Source organism: Anguilla rostrata, chromosome 16 (genome assembly GCF_018555375.3).
Source record: "Anguilla rostrata isolate EN2019 chromosome 16, ASM1855537v3, whole genome shotgun sequence".
NCBI lineage: Eukaryota > Metazoa > Chordata > Actinopteri > Anguilliformes > Anguillidae > Anguilla > Anguilla rostrata.
The window spans coordinates 1,437,263-1,456,620 of record NC_057948.1 but is presented as its reverse complement, the minus strand read 5'-3'; the positions used below and the strand labels follow the sequence as shown (position 1 = coordinate 1,456,620).

General features: G+C 42.2%; 1 protein-coding gene across 15 annotated transcripts in view; it reads right to left on the bottom strand.

The window, feature by feature from the left end:
- LOC135242401 (NACHT, LRR and PYD domains-containing protein 12-like) overlaps positions 1-19,358 on the bottom strand; it is a 505,695-nt gene that overhangs the window by 178,031 nt on the left and 308,306 nt on the right. For 10 of the 15 annotated variants that reach the window (XM_064313459.1, XM_064313454.1, XM_064313455.1 and 7 more), the window contains 4 exons: positions 9,022-9,195; positions 7,590-7,751; positions 7,008-7,054; positions 3,648-6,798 (listed from right to left, as the gene is read on the bottom strand). The exons of 4 other annotated variants lie outside the window; for them this stretch is intronic. In XM_064313459.1, the coding sequence (XP_064169529.1) occupies positions 6,176-6,798; positions 7,008-7,054; positions 7,590-7,751; positions 9,022-9,195 (1,006 nt within the window). In that variant the 3' untranslated portion in view covers positions 3,648-6,175. Of the gene's footprint in view, positions 1-3,647; positions 6,799-7,007; positions 7,055-7,589; positions 7,752-9,021; positions 9,196-19,358 lie in introns of those variants that run through there. One more of the 15 variants, XM_064313446.1, reaches the window with a different exon arrangement.

Here is a 19,358-nt window from a genome sequence, read left to right as displayed (position 1 = left end):
GGGCCTCTCTGTGTGGATTTTGCATGTTCTCCTCAAGTTCACGTGGGTTTCCTCCCACAGTCCCAAAACATGCAAGTAGGTTAAATTTCCCATGGGTATGAGTGTGTGAGTGCCCATTTATTATCAAACAGGTCTCCAGTAGTTTAAGAAAATAGCCAATGAAACAGCATGTTTTCCACTGTCAGTATTGTTAATACCTCCCTTGCCTTTAGTCATGTTCCCTCCAATTTTAAGATGGCTTGTGTTACCCTACTCCTCAAGAAACCCACCTCAGATCCCTCTGATGTAATGAATTATCGACCCGTATCGCTTCTAACTTTTTTGTCCAAAACCCTTGAGTGAGCAGTGCTTAAACAGCTAACCTCTTTTCTCCATCAGAACAACCTGCTAGACCTTCACCATTCTGGCTTCCAATCCGGGCACTCAACAGAGACTGTGCTCCTGGCTGTGATGGAAGCACTCGCTACTGCAGGAGCCTCACGCCTCTCCTCTGTCCTGATCCTACTGGAACAGTCTGCAGCATTTGACACGGTCAACCAAAACTACTCCTCTCCACCTTGGCTGAGATGGGCATTTCTGGGACTGCCCTGTCTTGGTTTGCTTCCTATCTTGCAGATAAGTCCTACCAGGTCACCTGGATGGGTTCTGCCTCTGCTTCTCCTTGTTACAGGAGTACCACAGGGATCTGTACTGGCTCCTCTGCTGTTCTCCATTTACAACAATCTCTTGGTTCAGTTATTAATTCACATGGCTTCTCCTATCACTGATATGCAGACAACACGCAACTCTTCTTCGCTTTCCCCCCCTCTACCTCACAGGTTAATGATATAAAATCTTCCTGCCTGGCTGACATTTCAACCTGGATGGCCAGCCACCACCTGAATCTCAGCCTCAATATCACACACTGCGACACACCCCTTTCTGAACAGGAGAGTTTGACACAGGGAGATACGTGAATCCGGAAATATTCTGGTCTTTATTTACATACTTTTAGAGAGAGAGAGAGAATCCAGTCTATTACAAAACAACAAAACAGCTTCGCCCTTCACCCTCACGGGATCGGGGTAAAAATAATAATGAAACACAACATACTAAAATAACAAAAACAAAATAACGAAACTATGACACTTTCTAGTCTCTCTCTCGGCTCACGTTTTCCTCGGTCAGAGACACCTACTGGGAAGAAAGCACACTTTAAATACCTGGATTAATTACTGACGCACTCCAGGTGCGTGTGCCTACTTAACCAGTAGGCGTGGTCCTCAGACTGCCCCAAACCACTCCCACAAACTGAGCCCTGCCACACTCAACAGAACTGAGCTGCTGTTCTTCCCATACAAGACCTCCTTACTACGTGAGCTCTCAATCACAGTTGATGGCACCACAGTGACTGCCTCCACCCAGCTGCTTGTCCAGGCTATGGTGACCTCCCGCCTTGATTACTGTAACTCTCTCCCTGCAAGCCCGCCAGCTTGTGCCATACAGCCGCTGCAGATGATTCAGAATGCTGCTGTCCGACTCATCTTCAACCTTCCCAAATTCTCCCACGTCACTCCTCTGCTGCGGTATCTCCACTGGCTACCGGTCGCTGCCACGATCGGGTACAAAGTCCTGACCCTCGCCTACACTGCAGCCAACAGGACAGCCTCTGTCTACTTACAGGACACGATTTGATTCTATACGCCTGCTCAACCACTCCGCTCTGTAGCAGCAGGGCGCCCTGCACCCCCTCCCACTCGAGTAAAGGGATCATGGAGCTTCTCCACCATAGCTCCCCAGTGGTGAAACAAACTCTCTGTCCCTCTTCAAACCTCTCCCTCACTACCTATCTTCTGCCGTGGACTGAAGACTCATCTCTTCAGACTATACCTGGACTAACTGCCACCACTCTGTAAATCATTTCACTTTAAATCCCCGTTTTCATGGCACTCATGTTACATGTACCCCCATTCCAGCACTTTTTGTAATTTGTATTTTTGTCCTAATATTGTAGCTTGTTCTTCTCCCTGGTTTGACTTGGCATAAACTGGGTCAGAATAATGCTCACTGCATGAACTGAACTGTGTACTTGGCTATAAATATCTGTACGAAATGAGTATTGTACCTTATCAAACCTGTGTTTTGTAGTTGTTCCGATGACCATGATATGCACTTTTGTACATCGCTTTGGATAAAAGAGTCTGCTAAATAAATGCAATGTAATGTGATGTCCTGCGATAGATTTGCGGCCTTTCCAGGGTCTATTCATGCCTCTCGCCCAGTGCACGACACAAGAAGGACACGAATCAAGACTGTGTGTCCAAAACATAAAATCTATGACATAGGAGCTCTGACAGCATCGATCACCATCAATCTCTGAAATAAAGTCACAACAGCATTACTGGGACAGTATAAACAGACCAATGCTTTACATTGTGTACTCTATGCGCAAAAACAAGGCAATTTATGTGCATCATATTCATATCAGTACTGTAATTCTGTAATTTCACACTGTAATATTGTAATAATATAAAATGACAGCAACACAACATTCCTGTAATGTAATTACAGTATCACATTTTGCAGTAAGTAATTGACAAATCAATATTCAGTCCAAAAACTCATATTAGGAGCCACTGTTGACCTTTTTAAGTTTGGCTGTACAATCCTTCCAGCTTCTCCCATTGTTATGCCTGGATTTACGACATGGTCAATATCTGTGGCTCTAAATTTATTTGATACAGCAGTATTTCTGCTACCTGCTTGACCACAACCTCAGCCACAGCCACGACCCGTCCATCAGTACCAACTGCATTGGGCTGCTCCATGTCAGACACTGCTGAATGTAGTGCTGTAAAACAGCCTTTTATGTTGGGATTACCAATCGTCCTGCAATGCGACTCACCTGGGCAATGTTGCTGGAAGTGACGAGACAGGGCAACGTTGCTGGAAGTGATGAGACAGGATTGCAAACATGTTGACTTTATTTCACAATCTGCATGTCTAGTAATAAAATTTGGACATCTTAATATGAGGTGAATTTTGCAAAAACTGAGTTTGTGATTTAGAGTTTTGTAAGTACAGCAATTTGTGTCTTAAGGTAAAAATTTTGCCAGTCAGTTTGGCAAATTGAGTTTTCCACATTGAGTCAAAGCAATCATAACATACTGTAATGCATTTGTAATGCGTGACTGCAGATACTAGAGATGCATCTGAAAAAATGAGAAAAACTGGGTCTCAGGAATATCTCAGAGACTGGATGTCATGCAAACCACACTTCTGCCTTGATTTTGGCTTAGTCGTCTAATCCATTCAACTGATGTGCAGCAGATCCAGGTTCAATCCTACAGGAAAACCATTTCTTTGAGAGGTAACATAAACATACCAGCTCAATAGACAAGCAGTGACTTTTCAAAATGGATTGAATTGTGGTTACACTAAAGTAACAGAAGCAAGCATTCATCAGACACGACACAACTTTTCTTATAATGGATTTTATTTCCACTACTGTAGATGAATTTCATTGCTTCAACTGTGCAGATTCTAGCCCCATGCTGTTCTGCTCATATGGAGTCCAAACATAATCCCATACAGCATATGAAATAAGTACTACTGTGTCACAGGAGTTCAATACATCACACAATAATAAATCATAACCAACCAACACATTTGATATTTTTTTATAATTCAGGTTTAATCATTGAAGATTATTGTCTGAAAATACAGAAAATTAAAGCAACAGGTAAAAAAAACAACAATATGATCCAATAATTAAGGAAACTCAACTCATTGTTTACATTAATGAAAGGAAATAAGTACACTGCAGTGATCATTCTGCATTCTCTCTATCAGCTGCATTTGCCCACAGAAATTTGCACATTGGAACTCTTGTGAAAATGAATGAAAGCAACTGTAAAAACTAGCAAAATGCACATTTAAGTGGAGGAGTTTGCCACTGGCTTCTTTTATACAAAGATGCAGATACAGGAGACATAATTATTACTTCAAAAACATTTCACTCCGCCATCTTTTGGCATTATTACTCTCAATGTTATATTAATGTTTTAATAATCAAAAGTACATAAACACACCTTGAACATTTGCAATATAAATGTATTAAAATGTAAAAAAAAAATAAAATAAAATCATATTTAGACAGCGAGTGCTTAACCTGAACCTGCTAAAAGATCATACTCTTATGTACAGGGTTTAAGTTGTACTGAGGTTAATATTTGGCACAGCTGAAATTGCAGTGGTAAGGCATTGCTCAAGAAAGGTTGCAAGTGTGTCGACGTGTGTGTGTGTGTGTGTGATTGGGTGAGAGTGTGTTTCTGTGTGTGTGTATTTGTGAGTGTGTGTGTGCTTGTGTACGTTTGTGGGAGTGACTGTTGATGTGAACATGTGTGTGAGTGTGTGAGTATGTGTGTGTGTGTGTGTGTGTGCCCGGGTTACGTGTGTGAAAGGGTAAGAGAATGTGTGTGTGTGTGTGCACGCATGTATGTGTGTGTGCATGTGTGAGTATGATTGACTGCATGAGTATGTGTGCACACGGGTGCGTGTGTGTATGGGTAAGAGAAAGTGTGTGTGCGTGCGTTTGTGTGAATGTGTGTGAGACTGTGTATTTGAGTGTGTGCGCGTGCAAGAGAATGAGTGTATGTATGTGTATGTGTGTGTGCATGAGAGTGCCTTTGTGAATGTGTGTGTTTATACGTGTGTGTGTATATGTATGGGTATGAGAATGTTTGTGTATACATGTGTATATGGTGTGTGCACGCATGTATGTGTATGCATGTGTGTGCTTGTGTGAGTGCATGAGTATGTGTGTGTGTGCGTATAGGTAATAGAATGTGTGTGTTTATACGTGTGTGTGTGCGTATGGGAATGAGAATGTGTGTGTGTTGACACATGTTTGTGTTTGTGCGTGAGTGCATGAGTGTGTGTGTGTGTGCATGCGTTTGCGAATGTGTGTGTCTGTATACTGTATGTGAGTATGAGTGAGAGAAAGAGTGTGTGTGTGTTCGCATACGGGTATGAGCGTGTGTATGTTTGCATGCGTGTGTGTGTGTGTGTGCATGAGATTGTGTGTGTCCGTGTGTAGGTGTGTGTGAGTGACTGGGTGTGAGAGAGTGTGCGTGCGTAGGTGTGTGAGTGCATGTGCATGAGTAAACATGAGTGTGTATTTGTGAGTGCATGTGCATGACTGAGAGAGAAAGGGTGTGTGTGAGTGCGTGTGTGTGGGTCTAGGTGCAAATGAGTGTGTGTATATATGTGAGTGTGTGATTGAGTGTGTGTGTGTGTGAATGTGTATGAGTGTGTGTGTATATAAGTGTGTGTGTGTATGTGAGTGTGTGTGTGTAAATGTGTGTGTGTGTGTAGGTGTGGGTGTGTGAGGGTCTAGGTGTATATGAGTGTTTGTGTTTATATATGTGTGTGAGTGTGTGATTGAGTGTGTGTGTATGTGTATATGAGTGTGTGTATATATGTGTGTGTGTGTGTGCATGCGTTCGAGTGTGTATGTGCACATGTGTGTGTGTGTGTGTGTGCATGTGTGTGTGTCTCTACTCCAGTTAGCAGGGACACTGAGGAGTGTGTGTGTTGACACGTGTTTGTGTCTCTGCACGCATGTATGTGTGTGTGCGTGAGTGCATGAGTATGTGTGTGTGTGCGTGCGTTTGTGTGAATGTGTGTGGATGTGAGTGTGTGTGTGTGTGAGAGAGAGAGAGGGTGTGTGTGCATACGGTTATGAGCGTGTGTACGTATGCATGCATGTATGTGTGTGTGCGCGTGAGAGTGCACTAGTGAATGTGTGTGTTTGTGTGTGTGTGCGTGCATTTGTGTGAATGTATGTGGATGTGAATATGTGTGTGTGTGTGTGTGTGTGTGAGAGAAAGGGTGTGTGTGTGTGCATACGGTTATGAGCGTATGTACGTATGCATGCATGTGTGTGCGCGCGTGAGAGTGTAGTGGTGAATGTGTGTGTTCGTGTGTGCGAGAGATTGTGTGTGTTCATGTGTGTAGGTGAGTGTGTGCATGTGTGTGATTGGGTGTGAGAGTGTGTATGTGTGTGTAAGAGTGTGAGTGTGTGCGCACAAGTGTGTGCGTGCGTAGGTGTGTGAGTGCGTGTGCATGAGTTTGAGTATGAGAGAGAAAGGGTGTGTGTGAGAGTGTATGTGTATGAGTGTGTGTGTGTGTGTCTCTACTCCAGTTGGCAGAGGGACACTGAGGAGGACCTCCACACATAAAATCCAGCACAGAGGGGTGTGTGTGGAGTGAAGTGTGTGTGGAGTCTGTGCAGGAGGGTCAGTGTGTCACAGTCAGAGACGCTGTAGAAGGACAGAGTGCCGGCCGGAAGGTCCACACACACTCCTACCCTGTACACACACACTCCTCTACGAGCATCATCACACACTCCTGCTCTGCGGTAGGGGGAGGGGGGGACAGGTATGTCTGTTAGGTTCTCATTGTGACAGACAGCATAACTGAGTTTATCAGAGTCACTGAGTTTACTGCACTCCAGACTCCAGGAGATTTTATTGAATCCAAATCCACAGTCAGAACCCTCTCCTTTCCTGCTGATTCCTTTATATGTCACTGCTATAGAAACCCCCTCCCCCCGCTCAGACACACTGAACTCAGCCTCCCAGTAACAGCGCTCACACACACTCTCTCTGCACACAACCTGGGGCCAGTACTTAAATCTCTCCGGATGATCAGGATATGGCTGCTCTCTCCCCCATGTGTGTGTCACCCTCCTGTTCCCCTCAGACAGAGACAGCCCTCTGCACGCTGTGTTTGGATCCAGTGTGAGCTGACAGCCGTCTGCACACCAGAGACATTAATGAGATTAATTATCATTAATATTCACCTCATTATGTGTGTGAGAGAGAAAAAGCTGTGATAGTACCTGTGTGTGTGTGTTTGTGCACATGTGTGTTTCTGTGTGTAAGAGAGAAGTCTCTCTCTCTCACACACACACACACAGCAGAGTGTGTACCTATGGAAAGTGTTCTGTGTCGATACGCACTCACATTTCCTGGGTCCTGGTTTGGTCCTGTTCTCTCCTCCATGGTCCACACTGTAAGAACAGCAGAACAGAATTTAGAATTTTACCCATCCTTTATTTCCACTCTCAACACACCAATGACATCACATAAATAAAAACAAAGACACAATAAAACATAAAACCACGATCATATGAAAAACACAAATCAAACAAAGGAAACTTATTCCATTCCCTCACCCTATTCCACGTGCAAAAATAGCTCCCCTCCCTCCACTGAACATAAAACACCCTTATAACACACACACTCTGAAACACACTCAGGTTCTCCATTGCTTTGTAATACTGAAACTCCACCATCACTGTGTCCCTGATCAAACCCCTAACTACAACAACCACATCTTATTTACTGCAGTGATCCCCTGCAGCACCCTCCACAGGAGATCCCCAACCCTCTTGAGTAACGCTGGTGTGAACAGTGCCCTCCATGCCCCCCAACTCCTTTTGTGTGTGTGTGTGGGTGTGTGTGTGAGGCGCAGTGTGGAAACTCTACTTAAAGCAATGTGAGTGTGTGTCTGTGAGGTGAAGTGTGGAAACTCTCTGTACTTACAGCAGTGTGAGTGTGTCCAGTTTAGCAGCAGACAGCGCTCTCACTCCTGAGTCTCCTGGGTGATTGTATCTCAGGTCCAGCTCTCTCAGATGTGAGGGGTTTGAACACAGAGCTGAAGCCAGAGAATCACAGCCTCTCTGTGTGACTCTACAGCCTGACAGCCTGCAGGGAGAAGGACACACACACCTTACACACATTAATATAAACTAGCATGGCTGTGTGTGTCAAACACATAGCAGTGTGTTACTCACCTTACACACATTAATATAAACTAGCATGGCTGTGTGTGCAAACACACAGCAGTGTGTTGCACACCTTACACACATTAATATAAACTAACAGGGCTGTGTGTGTCAAACACATAGCAGTGTGTTACACACCTTACACACATTAATATAAACTAACAGGGCTGTGTGTGTCAAACACATAGCAGTGTGTTACACACCTTACACACATTAATATAAACTAACAGGGATGGGTGTGTCAAACACATAGCAGTGCGTTACACACCTTACACACATTAATATAAACTAACACACATTAATTGTCTTCAACCTTCCCAAGTTGTCCCCTGCTGAGGTCACTCCACTGGCTACCAGTCACTGCAGGTTCACAGTCCTGACCCTCACCTACACTGCAGCCAACAGGACGGCCCCGTCTACTTACAGCACATTATTAAATCCTATACGCCCACTTGACCACTGCCTTGCACCCCTGCCATCCGGGTAAAGGGTTCAATCTTGTCTCTACCACAGAGCTTCTCCACCCCTGTTCCTCTACGAACCTCTCCCTCACTACCCATCTTCCGCCTCAGACTATACCTGGACTAACTATCACCACTCTGTAGATCATTTCTATCACTTAAAGCCCCGATTTCTACACATGTGCCACTCATGTTACATGTACCTCCATCCAGCACTTATTGTGCCCAGTATCATTGTCTAGATGTTGCTTGAAATGCCTCCTAGTTTGACTTAGCATAGGTTAGGTCAGAGTAATGTTCACAATGTGTTCATGGCTATGAATAACTGTGCAAAGTATTGTACCTTATCGGACCTGTGTTTTGTAGTTGTTCCAATTACCTTTTGTATGCACTTATTGTACGTTACTTTGGATAAAAGCGTCTGGCAGATAAATGTAATGTAATATAATATAAACTAACAGGGCTGTGTGTGTTAAACTAAAATAACATGAATGTGGAATGAGTCATTATCAAACACATTTGAGTTTACACCCCACTACAGTTCAGTAAACAGGACTAATTCATTTTCTTCATTCATTTGTGTAGTCAAATTCTACCAAGAGGAAGAACAGGAACATGCAGTTTCAGTTCTGTGGAGTGTCTGTTTTCACATTAGAAACATTGACATCAGTGTTGTATTTAGTCACATTGTAGCCCTAATTTATTGAAGGGGTTTGTGTTTGTACTCACCCCGTTCTCTGCAGTTTACAGTGTGGGTCCTCCAGTCCAGCAGACAGCGCTCTCACTCCTGAATCCTGCAGCTCGTTGTCTCTGAGCTCCAGATCTCTCAGCTCTGAGTGAGAAGAACGCAGGACTGAGGCCAGAACATCACAGCAGCCCTCTGTGAGATTACACCAACCCAGCCTGTGGAGAGACCACACACAGACACACACAAACACGCACGCAAATTCTTTGTGACATTGTTCACCTTGACAGTTGATCCATATGTACCTACGCATTCCTGAGATGTACACACAAAAACAGGGAGGGGGGTGTGTAAATAAAGTTCATAAAGTATTCTGACTAATCCACAATAGTCTACGGCAATTACTGGGCTCTAATAACCCTTTCCATGTGATGAACCTATCTGATTTGCAGACATATTAATTTCATCTGCCAACACAAAAAACTAGAGCCCGACCGATGCCAGATTTTTGGGTCCGATGCCGATCCCGATTTTGGAGAGTCCTAGCCCACCGATTACCGATGTTTTGACCGATATTTTGTCAAAAAGTGCAACGTTTTCAAATCAATTTGAAAAACTTATATTTTATTAAAGTTTCTATATTTAAGAACATTTAACTTAAGCAAACAAATAAAAATAAAAATAAACACACAAAGAAATTTTTAGATAAAAAAAGTAAAAGATGATATTAAATTAAATATATATATATATATATATATATATATATATATATTAACACCATCTTTAAGTGTGTGAAATCAAAATAACTCCACACCTTGGTTTTACTCCTCTTTTCCAGCTATCTATAAAAAAATAATTAAAAAAAAATCAGTTTTCCAGTTTCAAACATGTATTTTTATGAATATTATTATTGTTATTATTATTATTATTAATTTGTTATTATTATTTCTTAGTATCTATTCTCATTACATTCATTATATTTTCTTATTTTATTCCTACTACGTGATCTCAAAGAGTAAGACTATCTAGCGAGCTTCCCTGTCCATAAGAATTAGGCGGTGAAAATAATTACAATGGGCTCTGACACGTCACTAGATGACACACTCGCTCGCAATAACGCATTAGCTATTGACGCAGCCTCATTATTTCTTATTATATATTCTCAGTAAGGTAAATTAATTATATTTTCTCATTTTATTTCTACTACATGATCGCAAAGAGTAAGACATTATCTAGCGGAGCTAATGAGTGAATCAAGTGTAACGTTAGATGAAATTAAATTGACTGGATGAAATACGTGAAAAAAAACTACAATGCGCTTTCGTGCAGGTTACCCGCGCTAACTGTTGGTTGATTCACTTCTCCAGCAGCAATCCTTCTCTCATGTTATCACGACAAGCTAGATAACATGGCTTAAAGTGATCCATGTTAGAAGTGTTTTATCTGCGTTTTTACTGTCTGGTTAGCTTGCTACGATGACGCGTGACTAGATGACACACTCGCTTGCAATCACGCGTTGGCTATTCACACAGCATCATATAGTAGCTAATATCATTATCTCAGATTAAAAAAAACAAATGTGTGATACATTCAATCACCATTTTATTTTACCTGGTTATTTATTTGAGAATACAGCGATGTCCTCTTGAAATGTAGATCCTACGCTGCTTATGTGCTCACTGCCACTTCATAAAGGCTTGCTAGCCAGCTAGCTAGCAAGCCTTTTTTTTAATTTTAATTAAAAAAACTTTCACTAAATATATATACATTTATTGTGGCAATCGAATCTGTGCAGACAAGTCTTGCAGTGGAGAATACTGGATGAGGCACGAGTGACAAACGTCTTATTAGAGAAGTAGCGCGTCAGCTGCTGCAGTTCACACTTGTATTAAAGCTCCCTCTACTGGATAATTCTAGTAAATAGCAATTACAACGTTCGAACAGACGAGTACAGATAAATAATCATTGTTTTTTTGTTTATTATACTTATTAAAAAATCGGGGCACATCGGCGTCATAACTGCCGATCCAGATGTCGTCAAAAAAGTCAAATAATGGCCGATATATCGTCGGGCTCTACAAAAAACAGCATTTTTGTGGTGCACTTTACCTCACCTGACATGTTCTTCAGTTCATAAACATCTATACATTTCAAAGACGCTCAATATGCATCACTATGAATAGATAAACATAACTGTTAATGTACAACTACTCGTATAACCCATTAGCTAAGTACATTACAGTTATAATGATAATATTTTCTTCCTAATCTTGTAACCATCAAGTTATCAAACAATTTAAGTTTAACAAATTATACAGTCTGTCAGGGTTTTTGACATTAATTTTAAAATATTCAGCAAGGTGAAATGAAACCGCATTCAATACAAAATTGCCCTCTTCCTTATTTACCTCTCGCCAAAGTAACGTGACAGTAACTATGGCGACGCTGTTTAAAATGTGCCGTTAGGAGGGTCGGTTGGTTACCATGGCGATGCCCGCTCACTCTGAGCTGTTTACTGTTACCTCAGCTAGTTCATTCTTTGAAAATACAGAACTACCGTTACATAACACAATTATTTGATAATAACTATTAACACTTTGCAAATATCATTTGTTTACCATTTACATCAAACAACATGACCCTCACGTTGACACGTGTTGCCGTTGTTCTAAGTTCAGCTTTCGCTTTGACCCACAGGCACGAGTTAGCTAGCTAGCCAGCCCAACCTACCTTAACGTTACTTCATGACCCAACCTAGCTAGCGGAACCAGTGAGGAACTAAGCAGCTAACTGTCACAGAGAACTTAAATATATGCGCCACCAGTATATAAAATAACACTGAGATTTTTATCTAACCAGTCATGATATTATTGATCAGACCTGCGATATTGTACCTGCTAACAGCTGAAGCAGTGCCGGAACCGTGTACGAGCTGTGCTACACTTCAGTTCATTTGACACGCTCTTACTGCAATGCAACTACGGCATCAACTGGAATTACACGGCATCGCCATCTAGTGGCTGTATGAGAACAGCACAACCGATTACTGCCACTAACTTTTATTGCTGGTAGACACTAGATTTTCAAAAATGTGGTGTCTTTTGAAACTTCCACACATTGCACCTATGTTCTGTATGTCTTTACGCTATAATCCATCAATTCATTTTATTTTCGCACGCTTTTGCGAATATAATAGGTTAATTATTGCGTTACATTTAATTATTTTTGTAACAATGATAATACTAATGAAAATAAAAGCGTGATGTATTAGGTCATTTTTTTCCCTTTAAAACCCCTTATCAACATGGTAACCCTTGTGGGTTTGGTAACCCTTGTGGAGTAATATAAACTTCACAAAAACTTTAATAAGTGAGGGGATTTGAAGATTATTAGAATACTTATCTAAGAAATGCTCCTGTAAATGATGTTATTCTTTAAATGATAGGAGCTAGAGCCAGAATATTGATCTCTGAATCAGACTATTCCACACAGCATGACTGCTTACAAAGGTATAATATCCAGGCTATGATTTGGGACTGGAATAACAGAAAAGTGACAAAACTAAACAATGTAACACTGCATCTAAACAGCAGCTCACATGTTGTTCAGATGGACACTCTCCCACCAAGATGTACACACGTACCGTGCCGGTGAGTTAATGCCTGGCTTTACCAGGAGAATAAAATACCATTTTATTCACAATCCTTTCAGAAACACCACAATCCTAAAAATTAAACATCCTGCTGGACTGAACTCTGACAGTTTTACAGATGTAATTCTGACCCAAATGGGCCCTTTTCTTATGCTGTAAGTTCTCTGAATTGGGGCAAAGGGCTCATCTACCTTTTCTATGATCTTTTCTCTGGGCTTAACCCTCCCATCCCATACTAGACATGCAGCTGCCACCTTTTAGAGTGGACAGTGAGTTAGTTTTCAGTGCTGTAGGATGTTTGGCCATCACCAAAAGTAAAGATGTAAAAGACAACACACATTTTTCATGTGTGGACAGTGAATTTGCTTATTTCCTTTTGGTTTTCTGTGACAAACCTCCCACAGCACTGCAAGCTAACACACAGCTAAAGGCAGATTCACTGTAGAAACAGGAAGTAATGCACATGCTCATATTTATGTATTGTGGTGTGGGCCTCTGGAGCCCTGCCCCTCCCTGCTAAGAGCCGCCACTCAGCACCACTTCACCTGTGTCTCACCGGCCAGCCTGCCGCACCATGGACAGCGCCGGAGGGACAGGGCTGAGTTTCAGCACCTCCACTCCACACTCAGACATGGACAGTGCCGGAGGGACAGGGCTGAGTTTCAGCACCTCCACTCCGCAGTCAGACCTGGACCTGAGATACAGTCAGGCCACCAGCAACATACCAGTGCTTTTTCCACACCACTTTCCCCTTTGCCTGAGTAGCTGCTGGCCCTCTTTAGGCCTCATGGTCTCACTCCAGGGGTGTGCTGGCTTTCCCCTCACTGAGTGACTAACAGAGTCTCTGATACTCATTTTTTTTTTTTTTGTGGCAGACTCGGATGTGCCCCTCCTCGTGGCCTGAATTTTGGACCCACCTGCACTTCCCTAGCACTTTTGCTTTCCCCAACACTTGAGCAGCCTGATCTCGTTTTGTGTTTCACTTTTCCTGTATTCATTCATTGTGATACCGCTGTCACAATAAAAGTCCTCCACAGGCATATTGCCAGCACTGTCTGCCTCGTCTGTGCCTCATTCCCACAGCATACACTATGGATGTGATAAAAGTTTATTTAAGGAGATGAAATATATGGAATTGAAGGTATCTGTAAGAGGGTGGAAAATCACAACCTGTACCTGCCATATAAATGCTCTGCCCGTTTGCAAATGTTGCACACAATGCAAATCATGCAAACTATGCAGACTACACAGAAGTATAAAACAGTCATTAGAAGGAACATCTCTGTAAACCCTTGCAGGAGGTCATGCAACACATACATGAAGGATAGATTCAATCATTAGGGCACACCAGTAGTACAAAGTTCCTTATTTACTGTCAGGATAATTACCACGCAGTGCCCCCAAACTCTGTCGGATGGGGGGGGGGGTGGTTTGGTGGAGATGGCAGTAGGTACTAGAGTTTTGGTCAGGTCAGACTCTATTTTGTCAAATGTAAACTAGTGTGGATTGTGGGAGATGTTCTCTGGATAGAATTTAAGGGAAGCTCAAACAATTTACTTCATTATCCAAAGTCCTTTCATGAAAAGCATTTTTGGTATGCATCACAATTTCTTTGTGTTCCTTTTCTTTATCTTACAATCACTTCAGGTGCATGTCCTTTCCTCTCTTATAGCATAGTGTCCAGTCCATCTTGCCATGTCTTGTAAATAAAATGATTGCCTCTTAACACTGTTAAACCTTTCTATTCATGGTTATTGGCAACTCTCATACTGTGTCATAAAGTGCTCTTTCTCTTACAGCGTGTATAAAGTACGTGGCTTACTTATACACTGACTGAAGTGTGCATCTCTGCTAGAACCAATGACTGCATTGGTGCCATAAATAAACTCCTCTTCCATCATCTTCTGTTTGAAAGCCAACTTTAGGGAATGACATCCGGTCCAGACCCCCATAGAAGCATCCAATTGCACCAAGTGTGGCTCTGACAGACAGTAGCATTTCCAATGCTAAAGGAGGCTACTGCCCTCCTGGAAGAGCATATAAAACACTGCAGAGCTAATATAGCCAAGGGCTACAGACAATAGGGAAGGGCTACAGACTCCAGTTCAGAGTGAAACCCCCATTTCAACAGAGTCATTTACTCTCAAACACAAGAGAGTGCTCCTATGTTTAAGAGGAATAAATTCCTTCCTTCTTACAAAAAGGGGGAAATACGTGTGGTTCCCAGAGATCGAACCCGACATAGTTTTTATTTTCATTATTTCCAGCTCCCAAAGAAGGGTGGTTCTCAATGTCCTATCTTGGATCTCAGTGTTAAACAAACATTTGAGGCAATATAATTTCAAAATGTTAACATACAGCGCTCGTTCAATATGTCAGAACAACTGGAAAATTTTGTGCAATTCTTTTCATCAATCGTCGGCACCCAATAATTGATTAATAATGATTAACTGATTAGAGTAAAATCTACTCCATGCCCCATAAAAAGAATGACTTAAAATATGCTTCACTTAATACTTAAGCATTTTTGTTAAGGAGTATGCCCATGTCTATGTGCTTTGGGGTCAGTCTGGTGTGCAGCCTGCTGAAGGTGAGACCAGCAGCTGAGAAGACGCGCTCAGATGGCACTGATGTTCCAGGAATGGACCAATAACATTTCACTAATGCTGCCAGTCAAGGGAACCGTGCCTCTCTAATTTAACATTTTAGAAACGTCTCTTTAATTTGATATCTAATCACCAACATTAGGTTATTCATTGAAATGGTTTATTGAAATTCAAGTGTTTAATCTATAGAAATTGATCAATAAACATTCTTATTAAGAATTAACAGTTAATTGATTAACTTAATGTGGTGTGGGGATGGCTGGTTTAAGCAGCCACACCTGCCCTGGGTCAAGCTAATTAGACCTGGCCAATTGGATAATTGGTTAAGAATTAGATAATTGGCCAGGTCTAATTGAACCCAGAAATAGGAGTGGCTGCACCTGTGTGTAGTGAGGTAATGAGTGCGCACAGGTTAAATTTGCCATCCCCACTCACACAAGGGGAGCCTCTGTCATGACTGTTTTACATCTGCGCCTTGGCTGTAACATCTTGCCGACCCTCGTAAATTAAAGTGGACTGTTTGAACATCATCTCCCTGTGTCTCTGTGCTGGAGGGCCCCTTGGAAAGCCACTTCGGTGGCCTGTGGCAGGCTTGTTTGCCACACTTAACATCACTATTTCACATCAGTAAATCTGAAAGATGCCTTCTTCCACGTAGGCATTTATCCCCCTCACACAAAATTCCTCCGCTTCGCCCATCGCGGTGTTCGCTACAAATACACAGTTCCACCCTTCGGTCTTTTCCCTGAGTCCACGGGTGTTCTGTCTTTGTGTAGAGGCGGGTCTGGCTCCAGGCTATTGGCTGATCATTGCCAATTCAAAACCCAGAGTTGTGTAGGACACTCAGTGAGTTCTGCCGCATGTGTTGTCTCTTGGTTTCAGAGGAAACATCCCCAATAGCAATCTCTCCCCATCCTGGAGTGTAATGTTCTTGGGACTTGATTTGTACTCTGTATCCATGTGAGCTTGTCTAACAGCAGACTGCATTTTTATCTCTCAGGGTATGCCTCTCTTAGTTCAAACCAGACTCAAGATTGCAGTATCACAAATGCCTCAGACTACAGGGGCTGATAGTGTCAGCCTCCCAGGTTTTGCCACTGGGGCTGTTACGGTGAAGCCACACTGATTCTGGCAAAGCCGCCTGGCACCGCTCCCGCGTCCCACAATCGGCCGCTTGTGGGCGTGTCACCTATTTTATGACAGACAGATGTGTTTGTTAAATGTTGATCGGGTTTAATGTTGTGTTTAAAATCATTGTCCAGTTTAAATAAAAACTTTTAAAATGATGAAAATGTAAGATATTGTATTTGAATCATTATGATAGGCTAGGCTCCCTTATTCATTTTGTGATTTAATATCAAATAGGATCCATTCCTGCTTTTTCAAATTTTTGGAGGAGAGCACTTTATAAATAGAAGTAGGATTATTGGTTTTTATCATTACCTGAATTGGATTAGCCAGCTAATGTCATCAAATTTAGATCTGGTTAGCTAGCTAGGTGGCTGGTAGAAATGATCACAAACAACAAGCAACTAATATATTATTAGTTTTATGGTCACCTTGATTTCACTTAGTCTACGTTTCTCTCACAACTAGATCAGGATGTGCTTCATTGTTATCCGATAAACGTTCTTGTTCAAATCACCAGTTTATTTGGTAAAAAATTTGTGCTGCTATCATTTATTTTATTTTATTTTTAAAATAAAATTGTTTGCAATATATAATATAAATATATATGGCACGTTTCTACTTTTGAATTACTACGCAGTAGATTCAATCTGCCTCAAACCCATTTCTTTTGATTTCTACAAATTCGCAACTATATTAGATCTAATACAACTACCTTTCCTAATGCACCTAATAACACCCAGAAGGAATCCTTGTTTTCTGTTGATCCTTCATCTAGGGGGAGTAATATCCTATATCTATAACCCTATGTCTGAACAATTAAATATATCCCTAGATTTTCTGAAATCCGCTTGGGAGGAGGACTTAGGCATTAGCTTAATGGGGGAGCAATGGATAGAGGTACAGGAGGGTGCACACAGCATATATATGTACCAGGCATGGTCTTGTTCAGTTCAGGGTGTTGCATCGTCTTCATCTTTCAAAGGTCAAGCTTTCTAAAATGTATCCTAATATAGATCCTTTGTGTGACCGTTGCGGTGTATTTCCTGCCTCGTTGGGGCACATGTTCTGGCTGTGCCAAAAACTATCCAATTTTTGTAATTCTATTTTTAAAACTCTGTGATATCCTAGGGCACATGATAGAACCTGGCCCAGTATTGGCAGTATTTGGGGTGCCAGGAGAGGATAGTCCTCTTAGAGGATTCAATTCCACTGTGGCAAGGTTCATAACCTCAAATTACAACCTAAAGTTGACTGGAATCACATTATAATTAACTACAACTAACGTAAGCACGTAACAATAAAGGCAAACTATCTCACGACAGTTATATTTTGCACCTGGGAAAGTGAACAACCAAAAAAAAAACCTGTCGGCAAGAAGGTGGCCAAATAAGCAAATCAACTAGTTTAACTTTAGGTTCCTGTTGTAACCCCGGTTCTCTGAAACAATAAATGGGATCAGCTGAGCCCCTGTGCTGAGGCTGTCTCAGGACCCCCTGGTGCTACACACTGCTAAGGGATCAGTGGGCAGGGAGTGGGGCAGCCCCGATACTCCCAGTGCAGTGCTGTATGACAGGGGAACATCTGCACACTGTGTTTATACATTAAAATACAGGAATAAGCAGTTAGCAGGCTGTACGGACCCAGCAGCGGTCTATATTGTGATTAAAACTCAGACAGCAGTGTATTTACATGCACACGTAACATGTTGCAGACAAAGATCACTCCATTTCAATATTGCATGTAAAACTCCAGGAGGCACTGTCGGACAAGCGACATCCATCCATCATCCATCGATTATCTATACCCACTTATCCTGGGCAGGGTCGCGAGGGGTGCTGGAGCCTGGCGGCAGTGTAGCACAGTGGGTGAGGAACTGGCCTTGTGACTGAAAGGTCATAGGTTTGATTCCTGGGTAGGCCACTGCTGTTGTACCCTTGAGCAAGGTACTTAACCTGCATTGCTTCAGTACATATCCAGCTGTATAAATGGATGCAATGTAAATGTTGTGAAAGTCGCTCTGTATAACAGCATCTGCTAAATGCCTGTAATGTAATGTAATGAGCCTATCCCAGTGTGCATTGGGCCGGACAGGCTGCCAATCTATCGCAGGACACACACACCATGCACTCACACACTCATACCTATGGGCACTTTACTGTCTTCTATTAGCCTACCTGCATGTCTTTGGACTGTGGGAGGAAACCGGAGTACACGGAGGAAACCCACATGGACACGGGGGAACATGCAAAATAAAGGCCATTCTCCACACAGAAAGGCCCAGGCCGGATGTGGCAGGGCTCGGTTGCGGGAGGAATTCAGGGCAATTAGAGGACCACGCCTACTGGTTAAGCAGGCACACACCTGGATGATGTTACGAATCAGTCCAGGATTTAAAAGTGTGCTTCTTTCCACAGTAGGTGTCTGAGACCGGGATCCCCACGATGGTGAGAGAGCATGTACAGACCAGAGAAAAGGCTGAAAAGCGCTTGTATAATTTCATTTATTTTGTCTTTGTTATTTTAGTTTATTTTTTGCCCAGATCCCATGAGGGTGACGGGGAAGGATTTTCGTTTGTGTTTGTTTGTGATTACCTCTCTCACTACCCCAATAAACGTTGGAGATATCCACATCTCCCTGTGTCCAGCTCTTCTGTCCCTATCAGGGTAGTGATGGTGTGTTGCCGGATTTGAACCCAGAACCTTCTTGCTGTGAAGTGACAGTGCTACCAACTGCACCACCGTGCCACCCTCAGACCAGTATTTTCAGTCAATGCCCTCGAACACAAGTGGTATTGCGTGCAAGAACCTCTCCCTTAACCGACATATAAAATGTACTTTACATGACTTAATTTAACAATTATTATTGAAAATGACATTTATAAATTAAATAGACAAATTCTTTGATAGGTCAATCAACATTAACCTGGTGGAATCAAGTGACAAGCCAAAATAAATTCTGTATCAGGTCAGAAGACTAAATAATTTTATTAAAT